The sequence below is a fragment of the Hemitrygon akajei genome, chromosome 2 (genome assembly GCF_048418815.1).
Source record: "Hemitrygon akajei chromosome 2, sHemAka1.3, whole genome shotgun sequence".
NCBI lineage: Eukaryota > Metazoa > Chordata > Chondrichthyes > Myliobatiformes > Dasyatidae > Hemitrygon > Hemitrygon akajei.
In genome coordinates this window covers 193,332,287-193,349,918 of record NC_133125.1, presented here as the reverse complement: position 1 = coordinate 193,349,918, position 17,632 = coordinate 193,332,287, and the positions used below count along the sequence as shown (strand labels likewise).

General features: G+C 43.9%; 1 protein-coding gene across 1 annotated transcript in view; it reads right to left on the bottom strand.

The window, feature by feature from the left end:
• The window catches only part of LOC140721834 (uncharacterized), a 67,027-nt gene that overhangs the window by 27,430 nt on the left and 21,965 nt on the right, over positions 1–17,632 (bottom strand). Inside the window, exons 9-11 of the mRNA XM_073036652.1 lie at positions 2,297–2,788; positions 2,120–2,215; positions 1,800–2,033 (exon numbers count right to left, since the gene is read on the bottom strand). Coding sequence (XP_072892753.1) covers positions 1,800–2,033; positions 2,120–2,215; positions 2,297–2,788 — 822 coding nt within the window. The remainder of the gene's footprint in view (positions 1–1,799; positions 2,034–2,119; positions 2,216–2,296; positions 2,789–17,632) is intronic.

Below are 17,632 nucleotides of genomic sequence, written 5' to 3'. Positions count from 1 at the left end.
CCTGCGGTCACCGAACAACACGATTGCAATGAGTGGAACTAAAACTGGCCATTCCTAGACAGTTCCGTTGACTTTGTGGTTTGATGATTTCCTGTGCTGTTTGCTGTTTTTCCTTGCTGTTTGTGTTGGGGGGGGGGGGGGCGGATGCTGATTTTCTTTGAACGGGTTCCATGGTTTTCTTTATTTCGTGCCTGGCCGTGGGGAAGACGAATCTCGGTGATGTACTCTGCAAACACTCCGTGATAATAAATGTGCTTTGAATCTTTGAGCCTGCCTGACCGACTGAGCTCCTCCAGCATTCAGTGCATGTTGATTTGGACTTCCAGCATCTGCAGACTTTCTCTTGTTTGCGGTTTATAGGTGTATTTGTATTTGGACATCAAGTCCAAAGAAATAGATAACTTGCGATACAATTATGCTGCTACGTCAGGATGCTGTTCATCGACTATAGACCAGCATTTAATGCCATAATTCCCACAATCCTGATTGAAAAGTTTCAGAACCTGGGCCTCTGTTCCTCCCTCTGCAATTGGGTCCTCGACTTCCTAGCCGGAAGACCACAACCTGTGTGGATTGGTGATAACATCTCCTACTCACTAACGATCAACACTGGTGCACCTCAGAGATGTGTGTTGAGCCCACTGCTCTACTCTCTCTATACCCATGACTGTGGCTAGGCACAGCTCAAATACCATCAATAAATTTGCTGATGATACAACCATTGTTGGTAGAATCTTAAGTGGTGAAGAGAGAGGGCACAGGAGTGAGATATGCCAACTAGTGGAGTGGTGTCACAGCAACAACCTGGCACTCAATGTCAGTAAAATGAAAGAGCTGATTGTGGACTTCCAGAAGGATAAGACGAGGAAACACATACCAGTCCTCATAGAGGGATCAGAAGTGGAGTGAGCAGCTTCAAGTTCCTGGGTGTCAAGATCTCTGAGGACAAAACCTGGTCCCAACATATCGTTGCAGTTATAAAGAAGGCAAGACAGGGACTATACTTCATTGGGAGTTTGAAGGGATTTTGTATGTCAACAAGTACACTCAAAACTTCTATAGATGTACCATTCAGAGCATTCTGACAGGCTGCATCACCCTCTGGTATGGGAGGGGGCGCTACTGCATAGGACTGATAGACGCTGCAGAAGGTTGTAAATTTAGTCGGCTCCATCTTGCGTACTAGCCTACAAAGTACCTGGGACACCTTTAAGGAGCGGTGTCTCAGAAAGGCAGCGTCCATTATTAATGCCCTTCCTCACTGTTGCAATCAGGTAGGAGGTACAGAAGCCTGAAGGCACACACTCAGCGATTCAGGAACAGCTTCTTCCCCTCTGCCATCCGATTCCTAAATGGACATTGAACCCGTGAACACTCCCTCATTGTTTTAATATACAATTACTTTTTCTGTTTTTGCACGATTTTAATCTGTTCAATATACGTATACTGTAAATTGATTTACTTATTATTTCTCTTCTATATTATGCATTGCATTGAACTGCTGCTGCTGTTAACAGATCTTCAGGACACAATAAATCTGATTCTGATTCTCTCTGTTTCAGGATTGTAACAGATGATTCCCTGGCCTGAGGACGGGGACAGGGAGGCATTACAAGAATTCTCCTGATTTTGTGGGGGACGTTAGTTCGATCACAGTAACAGAACCGCTCCGAAACAGACGAAACGTTCGTCTCCTATAGATCATCTTAAGTTGATTGCAATACTGTGTCTTTCAATACTGCCATCTACTGCTTTGTGACTGCAATTTCAATTAACTCATCTGAAATATAATCCCTCACCTGGAGAAATATCACGGCACCTTCTTGATCCAACCTTTCCTGATAGTTTGAGAGTTTCCGCTGTGCGGAAATTAAGTCTTCTTGAATCGCTCGAAGATTTTCCTCCATTCGGTTTACAAGCCTCTTCTCTTCTTCCTTGAGTTCTCTGAGTAAGCGCTGCTCTTTCTCAACGAGAGTCTGGTGCATTTTAGAGAATTCAGTTCTGAAGTGTGACTGCAGAATGTATGACTTTTCCTGTCAAATGCAAGGCGGGCAATAATTATTGCAATGCAATAACGGCAATAAATCGACACAGTCGTGTCTTTTGAAGAAGACCTCACCTTAAGTCCAGAAATCTTCTGTTGTTGATGCTGTTCATGTTCCTGGATCTTTGATATGCGTTTTCTGAGCGATGTTACGGAAGATTTCATCTGAGCCTAAGAATTGTGTTTGTAAATAGAAAGAAATGTAAGAACTGGAAATGAATAATCACATTATCAAATTATTTTTCTATTTACCTTGTAGACCTCGACAGCTTCTTTAATCGGCAGGAAGCGGTGCTCCCTGTGCTCCCGTGCAGTCGCACAGATCACACAGATCAGTTTCTTGTCGGTCGTACAGAACAGCTTCAGTTCTTCCTCATGTTCCTCGCAGTTAAGTTTACTCTCCTCTCTCGGATTCAGGCTTAGTTTTCGAGCTCTCTCTGCCAGTCTTGCTAAGGCCCGGTTAACCTTGAGGGTGCGGTCCGCAAACACCTCTCTACATTTCGGGCAGGAGTTTCTCTCCGCACCGTCCCAACACCGTGTGATGCAGGAGCGACAGAAGTTGTGTTCACACTCCAGTGACACCGGATCGGTGAAGAAATCCAGGCAGATGGGACAGATCAGTTCCTGAGTTAAACTCCAAACCTGCCGTTTTGAAGCCATGTTTATTCCCGATTCTTTCCGATCCAGTAGACTTTGACTGTGTCTCCCGGCAGGCGTCACGCGGAACCAGGAAACAAACCCAGAGATTAATATTTATCAAAATTAGGACGGCTGGATTAAATTACTTTAGTGAGGCGGCGCTGTTAAAATCGCTGACGAAATAAATTAGAAATTATCACAAAGTTCAAAGTAAATTTATTATAAAAGCAATCTCCGGGGCAACAATCTCTAAATTGCAGAACAGGATGGTTTCGCAGACGAATGTGTGGTTCAGGAATTGGTGCGGGGCGGGAGGAGCAGATTTCTGGACGTTGTAATCTCTTCTGGGGATCGTATAATCGGTACAAAAGGGCCAGGATACACCTGAACCCGAGGGGGAACAAATATCCTTGCGGACAGATTTAACAGCTAGAGTTGTTGGAGAGGGTTTAAACTAACTTGACAGGGGGATAAGATCCCGAGTGATAGGGATGTTGGTAGGAAGAGTCAGGAAGGACAGGCAGATGATAGCGCAATTTAATTCCCGGAATCATCCTTGTTAACCTCCTCTGGACCCTCTCCAATGCTAGCACAACTTCTCAGATGAGGAGCCAAAACTATTCACGATACTCAAGGTGAGGCCTCACCGATGCCTTATAAAGCCTCAGCTCACATCCCTGCTCTTGTATTTTAGAACTCTTGAAATGAATGCTAACATTGCATTTGCCTTCCTCACCACCGACTCTACCTGCAAGTTAACCTTTAAGGTGTTCTGCACAAGGACTTCCAAGCCCCTTAGCATCTCAGATTTTTAGATTTTCTCCCCATTTAGAAAATAGTCCATACATTTATTTCTACTACCAAAATACATGACCATGCATTTTCCAACATTGTATATCATTTGCTAGCAAGAAACAGTCCCAACACCAATCCCTTAGAACACTACTCATTACTGACAGCCAACCAGAAAGGGATCCTCTTATTCCCACTCACTGCCTCCTGCCAATCAGTCCATGCTCTAACTATGCCAGTAACTCTCCTGGAATACCAGGGGCTCTTAAATTGGTAGGCAGCCTCATGTGTGGCACCTTTTCAAAGGCCTTCTGAAAGTCCAAATATACAACATCCACTGGATCCCCTTTATCTATCCTACTTGTAATCTTCTCAAAGAATTCCAGCAGGTTCTTAAAGAGTGGAGTAACATTTCCAATTTTCCAATTCCTTTGGCACCATGCCAGAGTCCAATGATGTTTGAAAGATCATTACTAATGCCTCCACAATCTCCACCACTATTTCTTTCAGACCCCTAAGGTGCAGTTCATCTGGTCTGGGTGACTCAGGTCTTTCAGCTTTTTGATTACCTGCTCCCTTGTAATAGTAACTGCACTCACTTCTCTTCCCTCACACCCCTCAACATCTGGAACACTGCTGGTGTCTTCCACAGTGAACACCGATGCAAATTGCTTATTTATAACCATATAACAATTACAGCACAGAAACAGGCCATCTCTGCCCTTCTAGTCCGTGCCAAACACTTACTCTCACATAGTCCCACTGGCCTGCACTCAGCCCATAACCCTCCAATCCTTTCCTGTCCATATACCTATCCAATTTTACTTTAAATGACAATACCAAACCTGCCTCTACCACTTCTACTGGAAGCTTCTTCCACACAGCTACCACTCTCTGAGTAAAGAAATTCCCCCTCGTGTTATCCTTAAACTCTTGCCCCCTAACTCTCAACTCATGTCCTCTTGTTTGAATCTCCCCTACTCTCAATGGAAAATGCCTATCCACGTCAACTCTATCTATCCCCCTCATAATTTTAAATACCTCTATCAAGTCCCCCCTCAACCTTCTATGCTCCAAAGAATAAAGACTTAACTTGTTCAATCTTACCCTGTAACTAAGCTGCTGAAACCCAGGAAACATTCTAGTAAATCTTCTCTGTACTCTCTCTATTTTGTTGACATCTTTCCTATAATTCAGTGACCAGAACGGTACACAATACTCCAAATTCGGCCCTACCAATGCCTTGTACAATATTAACATTATATCCCAACTCCTATACTCAATGCTCTGATTTATAAAGGCCAGCACAACAAAAGCTCTCTTCACCACTCTATCCACATGAGATTCCACCTTCCGGGATCGATGCACCATTATTCCTAGATCACTCTGTTCTACTGCATTCTTCAATGCCCTATCATTTACCATGTATGTCCTATTTGGATTATTCCTACTAAAATGTAGCACCTCACACTTATCAGCATTAAACTCCATCTGCCATCATTCAGCCCACTCTCCTAACTGGCCTAAATCTCTCTGCAAGCTTTGAAAACCCACTTCATTATCCACAACACCACCTATCTTAGTATCATCTGCATACCTACTAATCCAATTTACCACCCCATCATCCAGATCATTACTGTAAATGACAAACAACACTGGACCCAGTACAGATCCCTGAGGCACACCACTAGTCACTGGCCTCCAACCTGACAAACAGTTATCCACCACTACTCTCTGGCATTTCCCATCCAGCCACTGTTGAATCCATTTTACTACTTCAATATTAATACCAACGATTGAACTTTCCTAACTAACTTTCCATGTGCAACCTTGTCAAAGGCCTTACTGAAGTCCATATAGACAACATCCACTGCTTAACCCTCGTCAACTTTCCTCGTAACCTCTTCAAAAAATTCAATAAGATTTGTCAAACATGACCTTCCATGCACAAATCCATGCTGACTGTTCCTAATCAGACCCTGTCTATCCAGATAATTATATATACCATCTCTAAGAATACTTTCCATTAATTTACCCACCACTGACGTCAAAGTGACAGGCCTATAATTACTAGGTTTACTCTTAGAACGCGTTTTAAAAAATGGAACCACATGAGCAATACTCCAATCCTCCGGCACCATCCCCATTTCTAATGACATTTGAAATATTTCTGTCGGAGCCCCTGCTATTTCTACACTAACTTCCCTCAAGGTCCTAGGGATTGACTGTCTAAAATCCCTTCTATTGACTGTCAACATATTCCTTCCATTGTGAATTAACATTTCCCTTCCCTTGACTATCTACATTTCCCATGAATTGACTTTCAACATTTCCTCTTGATTGTGTCTGTCTACATTTCCTCTCCATTGACTCTGACTACATTTCTGTTTGTTTGACTGTATGGATCTCCTTCCTTTGACCGTGTATGTTTCCCTTCCATTGAATCCATCCACTTTTATATTCCATAATAGTGCCAGTATTTCCTCCTCTTTAATCGTCATATTTTCCATAAATTTCCTACTTGTTTCCCTTACCTTACACAATTCAATATCCTTCTCCTTAGTGAATACCGAAGAAAAGAAATTGTTTCCCCCCCCCCCCCCCATCTCTTTCAGCTCCACACATAGCTGTCCACTCTGATTCTCTAAGGGACCAATTTTATCCCTCACTATCCGTTTGCTATTAGTATAACTGTAGAAACCCTTCGGATTTATTTTCACCTTATTTGCCAACTATCTTCTTTTAGCTTTTCTAATTTCTTTCTTAAGATTCTTCTTACATTCTTTATATTCCTTGAGCACCTCATTTACTCCATGCTGCCTATATTTATTGTAGATATCTCTCTTCTTCCTAAACAAGTTTCCAATATCCCTTGAAAACCATGGCTCTCTCAAACTTTTAACCTTTCCTTTCAACCTAACAGGAACATGAAGATTCTGTATCCTCAAAATTTCATCTTTAAATGACCTCCATTTCTCTATTACATCCTTCCCATAAAACAAATTGTCCCAATCCACTCCTTCTAAATCCTTTTACATCTCCTCAAAGTTAGCCTTTCTCCAATCAAAAATCTCAACCCTGGGTCCAGTCCTATCCTTCTCCATAATTATATTGAAACTAATGGCATTGTGATCACTGGACACAAAGTGCTCCCCAACACATACCTCCGTCACTTGACCAATTTCATTCCTTAACAGAAGATCCAACACTGCCCCTTCTCTAGTTGGTACCTCTATGTATTGCTGCAAAAGCTAGCCTGCACACATTTTACAAACTCCAAACCATCCAGCCCTTTTACAGTATGGGCTTCCCAGTCTATGTGTGGAAAATTAAAATCTCCCACAATCACCACCCTGTGCTTACTACAAATATCTGCTATCTTCTTGCAAATTTGCTCCTCCAATTCTCGCTCCCCATTAGGTGGTATATAATACACCCCTATAAGTGTCACTACACCTTTCCCATTCCTCAATTCCACCCAAATAGGCTCCTTAGATGAGCCCTCTAATCTATCCTGCCGGAGCACCGCTGTAATATTTTCTCTGACAAGCAATGCAACACCTCCCCCTCTTGTCCCTCCAATTCTATCACACCTGAAGCAACAGAATCCAGGAATATTTAGTTGCCAATCACACCCCTCCTGCAACCGTGTTTCACTAATTGCTACAACATCATATTTCCAGGTATCAATCCATGCTCTAAGCTCATCCACCTTTCTTACAATGCTCCTAGCATTAAGATAAATGCATTTAAGAAATTCTCCAACTCTTCCTCTCTGTTTATCTCTAACAGTACAAAGAACTTTACTGTCTTCTTTTTCTTCCTTTTCCCATACATCTGTTCCTACACTCTGGTTCCCCACCTCCCCTCATATCTAGTTTAAATCCACTGGACCCTCTCTAGCAAATCTACCTGCAAGAATATTTGTCCCCCTCCAGTTCAGATGTAAACCGTCCTGCCGGAATGTTTTAAATATAGTTCATCTACTATCTCTTTATCCTCTGCTACTATTTCTCCATCCTCATTTTCTAGAGGTCCTATATCCACTCTCATCCTTTTTTTAATTTTTTAAATGCTTGTAAAAGCTTTTACTTTAGAATATCTCTTTGTATACAGTTTGAGTCTTTGGTAAAGAAGGCAAATGCAATGTTGTCATTTATTTCAATGGGAATATAATATGAAAGCAAGAAGATAGTGCTGAGCCTTTATAAAACACTAATCAGGCCACACTTGGAGTATTGTCAACAGTTTTGAGCCCCATTTCTCAGAAAGAATGTGTTGTCATTGGAGAGAGTCCAGAGGATGCAAATGAGGATGATTCCATGAATGAAGGGGTTAACATTAGATGAATGTTTGAAAGCTTTGGGCCTGTTCTCACTGGAATTTAGATGAATGCGGATGTGTGGAGTGGAAACCTCATTGAAGCCTATCAAATGTTGAAAGGACTAGATAGGGTGAATATGGAGAGGATGTTTCCTCTGGGGTATCAAGAACAAGCCTCAAAATTGAGGGGCGACCCTTTAGAACAGAGGTAAGGAGGAATGTTTTTTAGCCAGAGAGTAGTAAATCTGTGGACTTAATGGTCTTAAAATGGTCTTAGTGGTGTGGGTCAAGTCTGTGGACATATTTAAGACAGAAGTTGATAGTTTTCTGATTGGTCAGGGCATCAAAGATTATGGTGGGAAGACAGGTGTATGGGGTTGAGTGGGATCCAGAATCAGCCATGATGGAATGGTGGAGCAGACTCAATGGGCTGAATGGCCCAATTCTACTCCTGTGTCTTATGGTCTTATGGACTCTTTTATCTTGTTCTTTCGTGCTGGAAGATGTTGGAGTCGATTGCTAAGGATGTGGTTTCAGTGTATTTGGAGACACATGAGAAAATCAGCCGAAGTCTGCATGGCTGATCTTCCTTAAAGGAAAATCTTGAGTGACAATCTGGTGGAAGTTTTTGAAGAAATAACAAGCAGGGTAGTCAAAGAGGTATCGGTGGATGTTGTGTACTTAGATTTTCAGAAGGCCTTGGACAAGGTTCTGCACATGAGGCTGCTAAACAATAAGAGCCCAGGATATTAGTGGAAAGATAATAGCATGGATAGAGCATTGGCTGATTGGGATGAGGCAAAGAGCGGGAATAAAGGCATCTTTTTCGGATTGGCTGCCGGTGGCGAGTGGCGTTCCACAGGAGTCTGTTGGGACCGTTTCTTTTTATGCTGTATGTCAATGATTTGGATGATGAAATTGTTGGCTTTGTGTCAAAGTTTGTGGACAATACGAAGACTGGTGGAGAGGCAGGTGTTACTGAGGAAGAAGATACATTGCAGAAGGAATTAGACAGATTAGGAGAACGGGCAAAGAGGTGAATGATAAATTACAGTGTTGGAAAGTATACGGTCATGCACTTTGGTAGGAGGAATAATCTCTTTTCTAAATGCTGAGTAAATGCAAAAATCTGAGGTGCAATGGGATTTGGGAGTCATTGGCAGGATTCCTTAAAAGTTAATTTGCATGTTGAATTGGTGGTGAGGGAGGCAAGTGTGATGTTAGCATTCATTTCAAGAGGAGTAAAGTATAAAAGCAATGATGTAATGCCGAGTCTTGATAAGGCACTGCTGAGTCCTCGCTTGGAGTATTGTGAGCAGTTTTGAGCACCTTATTTAAGAAGAGATGGGCTGGCATTGAAGAGGGATCAAAGGAGCTTCACAAGAGTGATTCAGAATGAAAGCATTTTCATATGAGTAGCGATTGAAGGCTCTGGGCCTGTACACGCTGGAATTTAGAAGAATGAGGAGGATCTCACTGAAACCTATTGAATGCTGAAAGGCCTAGCTAGAGTGGACGTGAAGAGGATGTTGCCTTTGGTGGGGAAATCTAGGACCAGAGTGTACAGCCTCAAAATAGAGGGACATCCATTTAGAACAGAGATGAGGAGAAATGTCTTTAGCCCACGCGTGGTGAATAGGTGGAATTTGTTGCCACATGTGACTGTGGAGGCCAGGTCACTGGGTGAATTTCAGGTGGAGTTTGATATTTTCTTGATTAGTCAGGTCATGAAAGATTATGGGGAGAATGCAGGAGAATGGGGTTGAGAAGGAAATGATAAGCCATGATAAAATGGCAGGGCAGACTTGATGGGCTGAATAGTCTAATTCTGCTCCTATGTCTTATAGTCTTCTAGTCTACAGTATATATATATATATATATATCACCACATACAACTCAGAGATTTGTTTTCTTCCAGGCATACTCAGTAAGTCCAAGGAACATAACAACTCCGTGTTCAGTGGTGTGGAGGGCTTTACCCATGCTGGACTGGGCAGTCATATGGTGCATACAACAAATAAATACTCCGAGTGAGAAGGACAGGACTTGCTGATAATATGAACTTGTTGAAAGTCAAAGTAAAATTATGATCAAAGTGCATGTATATTACTATTTACAGTACTGTTTTGAGATTCATTTTCTTGCAGGTTTTTACAGGAAAATGAAGTATAAATGAATTTATGAAAGTCTATTGTTACTTACCCAAGGGTATCTTGTACTTGTCACGTGACAGTGGTGTTGAAGCTAGACTGGACCTAAGGTAATGGATTTGTGATGGTGGAGTGACGTCATTTTCCCGCCAGTAGAGGTCATATGACAGTTTTTTCAACAGGGTATAAAAGGAGGACCCCTCCCTGTGAGGAGGGGCAGTTTGTGGCTGGATTTGCCATTTTGATTCCATGCTATTGTGTGGTCCAATATTATGATGCAGTTCTGTTGAAAGGTGGAGTTTTATTTAATGCCTAAAGTTTAAAAGGTCATTGCCGGCAGTTTCTTTATAATACTGCCAGTTAAAAATTAGTGGAGAGTGAAGATCGGAGTTCGGGAGCTAAAAGATCGAGGAAAGTCGATTTCGACGATGAAACAGGTTCGACCTTGTTTGATCCTCATTCAGAAGGAATTCATTGGCTGTGCCGGTGTTAGCCCCTGCGATAAGAGCAGAGAGGGTTGGGTGCAAGGTTTCGTCAAGGAAAGGTCAGTGCCTTTAAGCCATTTCATTTTCATCTTCGTAAATTCTCCGGCAAAAGTATAGTTCGACTGGGAACCGCAACAACACGACGTGAAAGAGAATTTAAATCGTCTAAAAAATGTCTCTCCTTTAATGGACTGTAAGCGTTTTGAACTTTCGCAGTACTACTTTGAAGAACTGTTTTTGCAACATCGCTTTAAGAACTGTTTTCACTTTATCCCTTTAAGAACTGTTTAAGCTGACGCACAGCAGCTGATTTCCGGTTGCGTTAGCCGTTTGTTTACTTATGGGGTTTGTTTTTCAGTGTTTAATAAATGTTTTATTTGTTATAAAAAAAACCCTCCCTCACTGATATATTTATTGTTGCTGAATCCGTAACACTATGCACAAAAAAGACTGAACAGTAACCGAAGTGCAAAAGAAGACCAATTATACAAATAAAAGAAATACTATTGAGACCATGAGTTGTAAAGGGCTCTTGAAAGTGAGTCTGTAGAATCAGTTCAGTGTTGAGGTAAGTAAAGTTATCGATGCTGATTCAGAAGCCTGGAGTTGAGGGGTAATAACTGTTCCTGAACCTGGTGATGTGGGACCTGACAGTTGCCTGAACCTGATGGTAGAACAGCAGCAACCATTGTGCATTGTCTTTGTTGATTTCTCACAAGCATTTGATATAGTGGACAGAGAAACACTCTGGGAAGTGCTCAATACTTATGGCTGTCCAGATAGGCTGGTTACGATGATCAAGTTGTTTCATGAGAACATGTCTGGCAAAATATCTATCGGAGACATCAGCAAAGCCTGCACCATCAACCATGGATACGTTCTTGCTCCAACTTTGTTCACACTATATCTTACTGCAGTTTTGGAAATAATGGACTATAATTTGGACAAAGGTGTGTACATCAGGACTCGCTCAGATGGAAAATTGTTCAACCTGTCAAGACTCAAAGCCTCACCCAAATCAAGAAAGATATGTGTCAGAGAGCTTCTGTATGCAGATGACTCAGCCCTGGTTGCTACTGATGTTAATGTGATTCAAGAAATTGTAGACTGCTTCTTGTTTGCTGCCACTCTTTTTGGCCTAAGAATCAATGTCTCCAAAACCGAACTTCTGTACCAGCCTCCTCCTCTGTGTAGTCCCAGTGAGACCCAACCACCAGTCATATCGGTCAATGGGATAGCGCTGAAATGTTCTGGCTCTCTCACATACTTAGGAAGTGCTGTGACCAACACCAACTCATCAGATCTGGAAGTTGAGAAGAGAATTCAATCAACTACAAAACTCTTTGGTGCTTTGCAGAAGCGCCTTTGGTCTCGCCATGACATTAAAATGGCAACCAAGGTCAAAGTGTATTGCGCAGCTGTTTTACCATCTCTGCTTTATTCAACTGAAACGATGACATTGTATCGGAAGCACATCAAGAGATTGACCAAGACTCAACTCAGCCATTTACGCCAAAAATTACACATCAAGTGGCAAGAGAGGGTACCAGACGTGGAGGTGCTCAAACGTGCTGGGTCACTTAGTACAGAACCGCTCATGACAGCTTCTCAGCTGCATTGGACTGGTCATGTCACAAGAATGAGTGATGATCGTTTCCAAAGCTGTTTTCTGTGGTAAGCTACGTGAAGGAAAGAGGAAGCATGGTGGTCAGAAGCTGCGCTACAACGATGTGCTCAAGCTTCATATGAAGAATGCTGACATGAATGTTAACACCTGGGGGAAAGATGCTTTGGACAGAAGAAGTTGGCACTGCATTGTCAAGAAGTCAATCCCAGCTATCGAGGAGAAAAGGTAGAAGAAATATGAAGCGGGTCATGAACGCAGACATTCGGTGCTAGACCAGTCAAATCACAAATGCAACCAATGTGGGAGGCAGTGCCGATCCAATGCTGGTCCTGAGGCCATAAAAGTGCCTGCGGAGACAAAACTCTCAGCACAGTCAACAACAAAATCACTGACAGCCGCCGAAGAAGAAGAAGAAGAAGAAGGTGTGGGACCTGATGGTTGTAGGGTAATACTCTTCCTGAACCTGGTGATATGGGACCTGATGGTTGTGGGGTACTAACTCTTCCTGAACCCGGTGGTGTGGGACCTGATGGTTGAAGGGTACTAACTCTTCCTGAACCTGGTGGTGTGGGCCCTGATAGTTGAGGGGTAATACTCTTCCTGAACCTGATGATATGGGACCTGATGGTTGAGGGGTACTAACTCTTCCTGAACCCGGTGGTGTGGGACCTGATGGTTGAGGTGTAATAACTGTTTCTGAACCCGGTGGTGTGGGACCTGATGGTTGAGGGGTACTATCTCTTCCTGAACCTGGTGGTGTGGGACCTGATGGTTGAGGGGTACTAACTCTTCCTGAACCTGGTGGTGTGGGACCTGATGGTTGTAGGGTACTAACTCTTCCTGAACCCGGTGGTGTGGGACCTGATGGTTGTAGGGTAATACTCTTCCTGAACCTGGTGATATGGGACCTGATGGTTGTGGGGTACTAACTCTTCCTGAACCCGGTGGTGTGGGACCTGATGGTTGAAGGGTAATAACTGTTCATGAACCTGGTGGTGTGGGACCTGATGGTTGAAGGGTAATAACTGTTCATGAACCTGGTGGTGTGGGACCTGATGGTTGAGGGGTAATAACTCTTCCTGAACCTGGTGGTGTGGGCCCTGATAGTTGAGGGGTAATACTCTTCCTGAACCTGATGATATGGGACCTGATGGTTGAAGGGTACTAACTCTTCCTGAACCCGGTGGTGTGGGACCTGATGGTTGAGGTGTAATAACTGTTTCTGAACCCGGTGGTGTGGGACCTGATGGTTGAGGGGTACTATCTCTTCCTGAACCTGGTGGTGTGGGACCTGATGGTTGAGGGGTACTAACTCTTCCTGAACCTGGTGGTGTGGGACCTGATGGTTGAGGGGTACTAACTCTTCCTGAACCCGGTGGTGTGGGACCTGATGGTTGAGGTGTAATAACTGTTTCTGAACCCGGTGGTGTGGGACCTGATGGTTGAGGTGTAATAACGGTTTCTGAACCTGGTGGTGTGGGACCTGATAGTTGAGGGGTAATACTCTTCCTGAACCTGATGATATGGGACCTGATGGTTGAGGGGTACTAACTCTTCCTGAACCCGGTGGTGTGGGACCTGATGGTTGAGGTGTAATAACTGTTTCTGAACCCGGTGGTGTGGGACCTGATGGTTGAGGGGTACTATCTCTTCCTGAACCTGGTGGTGTGGGACCTGATGGTTGAGGGGTACTAACTCTTCCTGAACCTGGTGGTGTGGGACCTGATGGTTGAGGGGTACTAACTCTTCCTGAACCCGGTGGTGTGGGACCTGATGGTTGAGGTGTAATAACTGTTTCTGAACCCGGTGGTGTGGGACCTGATGGTTGAGGTGTAATAACGGTTTCTGAACCTGGTGGTGTGGGCCCTGATGGTTGAGGTATAATAACGGTTTCTGAACCTGGTGGTGTGGGACCTGATGGTTGAGGGGTACTATCTCTTCCTGAACCTGGTAGAGTGGGACCTGATGGTTGAGGGGTACTATCTCTTCCTGAACCTGGTGGTGTGGGACCTGATGGTTGAGGGGTACTAACTCTTCCTGAACCTGGTGGTGTGGGACCTGATGGTTGAGGGGTACTAACTCTTCCTGAACCCGGTGGTGTGGGACCTGATGGTTGAGGTGTAATAACTGTTTCTGAACCTGGTGGTGTGGGACCTGATGGTTGAGGTGTAATAACTGTTTCTGAACCTGGTGGTGTGGGACCTGATGGTTGAGGGGTAATAACTGTTCCTGAACCTGGTGGTGTGGGACCTGATGGTTGAGGGGTAATAACTGTTTCTGAACCTGGTGGTGTGGGACCTGATGGTTGAGGTGTAATAACTGTTTCTGAACCCGGTGGTGTGGGACCTGATGGTTGAGGTGTAATAACTGTTTCTGAACCCGGTGGTGTGGGACCTGATAGTTGAGGGGTAATAACTGTTTCTGAACCTGGTGGTGTGGGACCTGATGGTTGAGGTGTAATAACTGTTTCTGAACCCGGTGGTGTGGGACCTGATGGTTGAGGTGTAATAACTGTTTCTGAACCTGGTGGTGTGGGACCTGATAGTTGAGGGGTAATAACTGTTTCTGAACCTGGTGGTGTGGGACCTGATGGTTGAGGTGTAATAACTGTTCCTGAATCTGGTGGTGTGGGGTCTGATGGTTGAAGGGTAATAACTGTTCATGAACCTGGTTGTGTGGGGTCTGATGGTTGAGGTGTAATAACTGTTCATGAACCTGGTGGTGTGGGGTCTGATGGTTGAAGGGTAATAACTGTTCATGAACCTGGTTGTGTGTGGCCTAAAGCTCCTGTAGCACTCTCTGAAGAGGACACAGTGCAGTTGAGTATTTAATGATGGATGTGGCAGCACTCCTTGTGGCTGTTCTCAGTGATGGGGAGGGCTTTACCTAGGATGGACTGGATGTATCCATCACTTATTGTCCGCTTTCCACTCTGGAGCATTAGTGTTTCCATAACAGGTGTGGGTTATGAAACTGGGATGGCTTTTCATTAGCCTGCAGAAGCTCTAAATGTTTTCGTTAGCTCTCGGTTTTGAACTAATTCTGTCATGAATGGAAGAATTAGAGAGGCCTTCTTAACTTAATGAGAAGATTTATGAAAAGCCTCTTTAAGTATCTTCCATTACTATTACCAATCTTTCCCTGTAATATATCTTCCTCATCCATTTCAGCCAACTCTATGCTCTCACGATTGTACCCTGCTCAATTTAAGTTTGATAGGCTGGCTTCAGCCCCAGATATCTCACTCTCAAACTGAATTTGGCATTCAATCATGCTCCTTCATGTCGACTTGCCAATGAAAGGGAGAATTGCAATCACTGATTCTTGTCTAGCATCCTGTGTTAAAAGTGGGACAAACTTCAGGTGCTGCTGGCAGATCATCAGATCGGTGAAAGACGCTCTTTGATCAGATGAAACTTGTTAGTCTCACAAGCACATCAAGATATCCATGGAGGGAGGCTGCCGACTAGCACATAGCAGGCTGTGGGAGTACATGCTGAGGGACACACTGAAGCTCAGTGCAACCCCCCACAAGTGGGAAAGGACCACAATGTAGGCTTCTTCTCCTGCTGGAGAGGGAGGGAGCTCCTCAATTATTGTAGGAGTTTTTATACCACCCCAGGGAGGCACATGAGTGACAGCATTAAGTTGTATGAATGATGGTAGCATCTATTTGAGTGCCCTAGTAGCATAGCAGTTATCTCAGGACATGAGAGTTTGGACTTCAATCCTGGCATCCTCTGTAAGCAGACTGTACGTACTCCCCATGGAATGCGTGAGCTTTCCCCTTGTGCTCTGGTTTCTTCCCACGGTTCAAAGCCATACCGGATAGGTTAATTGGCTACTGTACAGTGCTCTGTGATTCAGTTAGAGCTAAACAGGTTGTTGGGGGCCGGGATGCTGGGGTGGTGCTGCTGAAAGTGCCTACGCTATCACTAAAACAAAAAGAGCTGTATGGAGAGCATTGACCGTGTACAGCTATGTAAAGGATGAAAGGGCATTGAATGCTTTAACCTTGTAAATACTCTTATCATCAATAAAGTGTATTTTGTTCCAAAGAAGGTGAAAACTATCCTTAGGTGTGCCAGCACATCGAGATGTCTGTGGAGAGCTGCTGAAGACCACAGAAGGGACACAGTGAAGCTCGGTGCAGCCACCACATGGGGTTCAGTTGGGGAGGGCCACAGTGTAGGGTTACATAGAAAACCTACCGCTCAATACAGGCCCTTCAGCCCACGATGCTGCGCCAAACAAGGTTCTTCCACTACAAAAGAGGGAGGGGCCAGCTTGTGGCTGGAAGATTCCCCCCCCCCCCAATTATTGCAGTAGTGTAACAAAAAGACCATTGAACACTCAGGCCATGCCACCCAGAGACCTGCGCTATATTCTTTTTGGTGACTGAACACCTTTGCTAACATAACCATATGTGCTGTGCTCTACAGGAACCTTGTTTTGTTTGGCTGTGTTCATGTGTGTGGTTGAATGACAATCAAACGTGAACTGGAGCTTGATTCTATTGGTTTGATGCAATTTAATATTAAACCATTGTCTACAAATGTAAGAATGAGAAGTTTATTTACACAGTTTATTCTGGATTAAGAAAACAGGTAATTCAACTACATTATCAAAATTAGATAGATTCACCATTAACATTTTTTTTCGTGAACAGGCCACTTCTCACAGCATCCCACCAGTCCCATGTCCCCACATTTCACCACCCACTCTTTCCTCTCATTCTCATAGCCTTCGACTCACAACAGACCTGCTTAGCACACAGCTATGGGCAATTTACAATGGTCAAAGTTAACAGTAAAGTGCTGGGACACTATATGAATAGAAATCCCAAAGAAAATTACTAGGCCAAAATGGTATGGAAATAGAAAATGGAAAATGCTGGAACAATTAACTAGGTCAGGTAGCATCTGTGGAAATCTGGCAGGGAAGAGCTAAAGGAGCCTGAAGACATAGTCTCAACACCTTAGGCCCCTCTGCCATCACTACCATAAAGGTGGTGATGAGGGGGCGTACAAGAGTCAGATGTGCCAACTAGTGGAATGGTGCCACAGCAACAACCTGGCAGTTAGATGAAAGAGCTGGTTGTGGACTTCAGGAAGGATAAGATAAAGGAGCACATACCAATCCTCAAAGAGGGATCAGAAGTGGAGAGAGTGAGCAGCTTCAGGTTCCTGGCGTCAAGATCTCTGAGGATCTAACCTGGTCCCAATATATTGATGTAGTCATAAAGAAGGCAAGACAGCGGCTATACTTTATTAGGATTTTGAAGAGATTTGGCACGTCAACATATACAGTACACTCAAAAACTTCTATAGTTGTACCGTGGAGAGCATCTTGACAGGCTACATCACTGTTTGGTATGGAGGGGCTACTGCACAGGACCGAAAGAAGCTACAGAAGGTTGTAAATCTAGTCAGCTCCATCTTGGGCACTAGCCTACAAAGTACCCAGGACATCTTCAGGGAGTGGTGTCTCAGAAAGGTTGTGTCCATTATTAAAAATGTCCAGCACGCAGGCATGCCCTTTTCTCACTGTTACCATCATGTAGGAGATGCAG